Source organism: Azolla caroliniana, unplaced genomic scaffold (assembly GCF_043228905.1).
Source record: "Azolla caroliniana isolate FFs.n. ecotype wild unplaced genomic scaffold, voAzoCaro1.0.p SCAF_7, whole genome shotgun sequence".
Taxonomy (NCBI): Eukaryota; Viridiplantae; Streptophyta; class Polypodiopsida; order Salviniales; family Salviniaceae; genus Azolla; species Azolla caroliniana.
Window position 1 is genome coordinate 2520591 of NW_028230442.1, and position 5672 is coordinate 2526262.

A 5672-nucleotide genomic window follows, 5' to 3' on the forward strand; every position below is an offset into this window, starting at 1 on the left:
AATAAAGGAGGATTGGATCTGCGAGGATTAAAAGGTCCCAATCAAAGATCAATGTCTCTCCGATGATTCGGAATAAGTAAATCCGATCAACAAAATTGATACAAGCAAGGGCCAGGAAAAGGAGGATCGGATGTGCGAGGATTAAAAGGCCCGATCAAATAATATAAGAGAAGTCTCTCATTTGATTATTAAGAGTAAGTATGTAAATTGGATAGACAAGAAAGAATTAGAGTAGACTTAAGGACTTACAAAAACCTCAGCCAAAGAAGATAAAGAGAAAAAAAGGGGGGGTGTAGCAGAGTGTCAAGCAAAACCTTAGCCATCAAAGATAGAAGAAGAAGAAGAAGAAGAAGAAGAAGAAGAAGAAGAAGAAGAAGAAGAAGAGGAGATCTAAGTTCCTCTGTTTTTGGTGCGTGGATTAAGACAGAGACGAGTTGTGTGTCTGCTCCCCTGTGGCTTCCAAGGTCTTCCATGGCACCTGCAGCGATGATGACGATGATGGTAGGAAGCTCAGCCTGCAACTTGGGTTCCAGCAGAAGCAACCTCTTTGGAACCAACATCAGAAGCTTACCAATTCTCACCATATCCAATCGTCCATCACGAACATCCCTTTCAGCTCGTTCTGCTACCTCCATTGCTACCAAGGTATAACCCCCTCCCTCCCTCTCCCTCTCTCTCTCGCTGTGTCCTGTCTTTCTGGAAAACAGTCTTTTTTCGCTCGATAGAATATGGCATTATTATTAGCTGTAATATATGTAACCTTCTTTATGCTATGTAATTTTTTTCATGTGGAGTAAGAACACATGAGCATTTGGCAGCTGGGGTTTTTTCGTCTTCTAACTTATGACTTTCAAAGGATATGGTTTTGTTTGGATGAAGATATTCTAGGTTTTCCATATATACAAATTCTTTGAATGCATGAAAATCTCTGCACGGGTTTATGGTGTAGTAAATTGCTTTGAAGAATTGGATTTTTGTATCCAAAAGCAGGGTTCATTCATGCTGCTTTGAAGCATAAATGAAGATAATTTTAGGGAGTAATTTACCTCAATGCACCACTTCGTAGCATATTGTTGGGTATATGTAAAGAGATTATTTATTTTATCTCAGTTCAATTTTTATGTTCCCCTCACGTCACCAATTTGAAGCATATGATTTTGTATGCATGTGGATAATTCTAGGGTTTACTTCACTTGGTTCTGTACATATAAAGATAGAGCTAGGTTTAGCTCACTCCACACACTGCTTTGAAGCATATGATCTTTATATGCAAGAAGATAATGTTAAGCTTTACCTTACTACATTACCTTTGAGGCACATGATTTTGTGTACATGAAGAATTAATGAAGATATGCCAAACTATTCTCTCAGTTCACTACTCTGAAGCCCCTTGGCGACCGTGTTCTCGTTCAAATTGAATCAACAGAGGAGAAGACTTCAGGTGGAATTTTATTACCTGTGGCTGCTCAGAGTAAGCCTCAGAGTGGTCAAGTGGTCGAGGTTGGGGATGGGAAGTCCTTTGGTGACAAGAAATTAGAGCCAAGTGTGCAGGTATTTTCTCCTTTTTTCTGTTTTTCTAAGTACATTTTGTATGGTTTATGGAAAGATTTATGTGAATTATGTTTACTATTACACTAGGATCATTTTGGTGAGTATCACACTTGGATCATTATGGTTACTATTACAGTGGGTTCAGAGTAGTTTCTATTCAACTAAGCTTATTTTGGATGATAGTATAGAAGGGTTATTAGGGTTTCTATTGTATTTGGCTTATTATGGTTTCTTATTGATTAAAGTTTATTATCATTGCTCTAGCACTAGGATTATTATTGGTTCTATTGCACTAGTCTATTATGGACCATGATTGCTATTGCATTAGATTGCTTTTATAGCAGCCTTATATAAGGTTGCTATTAAGCCCATTGAATTTATTGTTTCTAGCCGATTTATTACGGCTATCAAATTGTTACAAGCAGTTTATTATGATGGCTATTACATTGCTCTCCTTATGGTTTCTGTTGCACAAAGTTCTATATGGTGGTTATTATGTTGGGCTCGTTATGGTTATTAGCTTGAAATCTTCGAGCATGTTTTGGACATGAAATGGGTTAAAAAAGGAATGTTTAATATTGTACCTAAAATCTCTGATTTATTTAGATATTTTATTCTTAGAAAGTTACGTCATGATTATTTATATGTAGAATTATGCATGCACTACATGCATTTTGTCACCAAAACTGATAATACGTATTGTATTATTGTTTGGTTAAAGGATAACTTAACGTAGTACAATCAAGAGCAGTCCTGGTTTTAGCTTTTATAATTAACAGCCATGACAGTAGACTTATTGTGCCTTCTCTTGGTATAATGACCTTTGCTCAGAAAGGGAGTAATGTGGTTTATTCCAAGTATGCTGGAACAGAGCTTGAGTTTAATGGTGTAAACCACCTTTTGCTGAAAGAAGATGACATCTTAGGCTTCCTTGATACTGATGACGTTCGAGATTTGCAACCACTGCATGATAGAGTTCTTATTGAGGTATTTGTGAACCTAGTCGGTTATACAACAGTCCTAGTGTATTTTGTAAGCTGTAAATGATTCTTGTTGATGTATCTCATCATTATTTTGTATATTTTTCAGATAGCTGAATCAGAGGATAAAAGTGCAGGAGGTGTATTGCTAACTACTTCATCGAAGGAAAAGCCCATTGTCGGAACGGTATATTGTGCTCGTGAATCTTTTTGTTATATTGTGCTGGTTGAGCCTGATTTTTGTTGTAAAATGCTCTCAGAAAGCTTATACTCTAAGCTGTTTTTTGTTGCAAACCCTAGACCACAGCTGCAATTCCAGACATTGATGTCTATGCAACAGGCTAAACCGTAGCGGCCTCTCATAAACCCTTAAGCCCAACACTCAATCCTAAACCGTTAGTTTAGATTCCCCATTTCAGTGTCTTTTGGTCAGTAAACCATATATTCTGAACCGCATATAAACCCCACTACCCCTCCCTTAATCCTTTTGCCCATTTTCATCTCTATTTTGGCAGATTAAACTTGAGAAAACCTCAACCAAGGTAAGATTCCTATATTTTTACAGTCAGCATATTAACCCGTACTGCACAATCAAAACCCGTGTAGAAAATTCAAAAAACCTACTCTAAAATCAGATTGCTGCCATTTATTATACTCAAAAGATTAAATCCTAAACTCATCTCGTAAGCTGCAATGCCAACCCGCATCCTAATCCCAAAATTAAAAATCAAGATGGTTGATTTATGTCTACTTGGCAGCTGCACTTTAAACACAAAGTTTCTCATAAACCCTAACCCCTTAACCCTAATTTTATAAATCCAGCTTAAGATTGGTAATTTTGTGTATTTGGTAGGTTAAAGCTGTGGGCCCAGGAACATATTGTGAGGATGGAACGCAAAAACCTCTCGACATCATCCCGGGAAACACCGTAATGTATTCAAGGTATATTGGCCATGAGTTCAAATCAAAAGATGGAAAGGAGTTTGTAGTGATCAAAGCTATGGATATCTTAGCTGTCCTACCATAAGCTATTTGCAGTGGAATGTCTTCTTGAAACTTAAGCCATTTTTTCGATGAGATGAGTTGGGATATCTCAACTGGCATATGAGAAAAGCTATAGAGTTTAGTTTCTTTTTTTGCCTCAAATTGTGTTTGTGTTTCTTTATTTTCTGATATTTGGTATGTGATTGGTGTCGTGTTAAAGGATGATATTTGTTGGAGCGTAACTGCAAATACCCAATTAGGCGAGATTCCAAGATGTGAAAATGTTGTTTGTAATTCTGTTATTAGTCCCTGGATGTGATATGGAAAATGCTTCGCGTATAATTTATATGCAAACACTACTTAATTGTTTCTTAACTTCTTGTGTAATAATATGAAACTTTGGTATAATTGATGGCAAACACCCTTTAGAGTATGTGGATTCGTGCAGTATATTTAATGTGAAATAGAATGTGGAAATTTGTATGAAACTGTAAGGATATGATGTGGAAATGGTTACTGTATACATGATGTAAAGCGTTACCTAAGATGGTGCTTGCAGATCAAAGACCTTAACCACTATCACTACTAATGTTTTTTGTTGGAAAACTATTAAGGTACTACTAAGGAAATTTAAAAAATTTATGTATTGCAAAGGAATACAAGATTTTTGTTGGATCATTTCACCATTTCAATGAATCCCTAGATTCTCTGTCTTGTATGTTTTGGCTCAATGTAAGGTTTAATCATGTTTGCCCCATTAGCATGGATTATTTCATGTATAGGTGTTGTAACCTTTGCTTCAGTGAGTGCTAATGGCTAGACAGTAAGACATTGTGCACCTTTACTATGCATACCCATGCCTTTGGGGATCTAAGCAATGATGGGTCTAAAAAACAAAGTCTTAAATAATGCTACACCCAAGGGTATCCTCTTAGCACGGTTATGCATGGTTGAAATATATGTTGGCTATAGAACAATTAACAATGTTTTGTCCAAGAGATAGAGCTAGGACCTTGCCACTTGTTGCATTCATATATCAAACTCATGGTTGTAGTGTCACTTGATGATAATACTCCAACCATTGCCTCTTTTGATGGTACCATCCACTTTTTAACTTTCTCATTTTATGTGTATGGGTTATTTCTTTGTAGCAATGTTTGGCTTTGGTTTTTGGGGGAAAAGGTTGTGCTAAGGAAAAATGTGTTAAGAGTTCTTGAACCTAGGGATCCCCTTGGTATGGTCATATAATCATATTGGATAAGCTTATGGGACACATCACCATGCTTTTTCCATGATGTCTTTACCACTTACTTGCATTAATATACCAAACTCATGGCTGACATAATAATTGACAACAATCCTAATCAACCATCAAACAACTTAAACCAAGGATCGTGGTGGTACAAAACATCATAACTTCTAAGGATATGTTTAATAATATTGAAGAGGTCATCGATAACAAGAGGAGTTAATGTGCGAATGTCTTGGCACTACCTGCTTCATTATGGAAAGGTATAATCTCATGTAGCATAATGGATCAACACCATATCTTATATGTGGGTGCAAACACACGTTCCTATGGTTTCAATCATTTCTGCAAATACTTAGTAGTATGTTGTTGCCATTGGGATACATTTGTATATATTACTCATGTACATAACTGCCTATATGGAATGTGAAAGCTTTTGACTCAATTTTTCTTGTGAAAGTTTCACCTTCACTTTGTGAACCTTATGTTGTTTTTATATACTTTCCACAAGTAAGTTCCTTTGATCCATATCAATCAAACTATTAAGTACTAGTGTATGTTTGACCAACTACTTTCATTGGCATTGGTAGTAGAAGAGAAAGAGAACATTTAGATACCATGTGAAGAGCTTGATGTCATAATATGAAAGGGGACAAAGGCCATAATACTTAAATTCTAAGTATAAAATGTAAGCCTTTTGCTTCTACTAATACTACTACTACTTCATTCCTCATAATCTAAGCTAAAGCCCCCCTCGCTCATCATGATAACCTTGATTAAAGCCTTAGTGTTAAGTGCTTCACTCTATGACTTGGATTAATCTCGTATTCATAATAACCTTGATTAATGGTAGTATGTGATTATCAACGTTCATTTAGATCATCAACACAATCACATATAGCTTAAGC

General features: G+C 36.2%; 1 protein-coding gene across 1 annotated transcript; it reads left to right on the forward strand.

Moving 5' to 3' along the window:
- The first annotated feature begins 434 nt into the window (after window positions 1-434).
- On the forward strand, window positions 435-3696 carry LOC147861518 (20 kDa chaperonin, chloroplastic-like). The gene is made up of 5 exons (XM_087322900.1): window positions 435-645; window positions 1372-1551; window positions 2383-2538; window positions 2641-2718; window positions 3385-3696. The coding sequence occupies exons 1-5, from the start codon at window positions 472-474 to the stop codon at window positions 3556-3558; spliced, it is 762 nt and encodes a 253-aa protein (XP_087179026.1). The 5' UTR covers window positions 435-471; the 3' UTR covers window positions 3559-3696.
- Window positions 3697-5672: the final 1976 nt, after the last annotated feature.

Coding starts and splice junctions, on each gene's coding strand:
- LOC147861518 (XM_087322900.1), top strand. CDS start 472: ATGGCACCTGCAGCGATGATGACGATGATGGTAGGAAGCTCAGCCTGC. Junction 646..1,371: donor CTACCTCCATTGCTACCAAG/GTATAACCCCCT, acceptor CTATTCTCTCAG/TTCACTACTCTGAAGCCCCT. Junction 2,719..3,384: donor AAAAGCCCATTGTCGGAACG/GTATATTGTGCT, acceptor TGTATTTGGTAG/GTTAAAGCTGTGGGCCCAGG.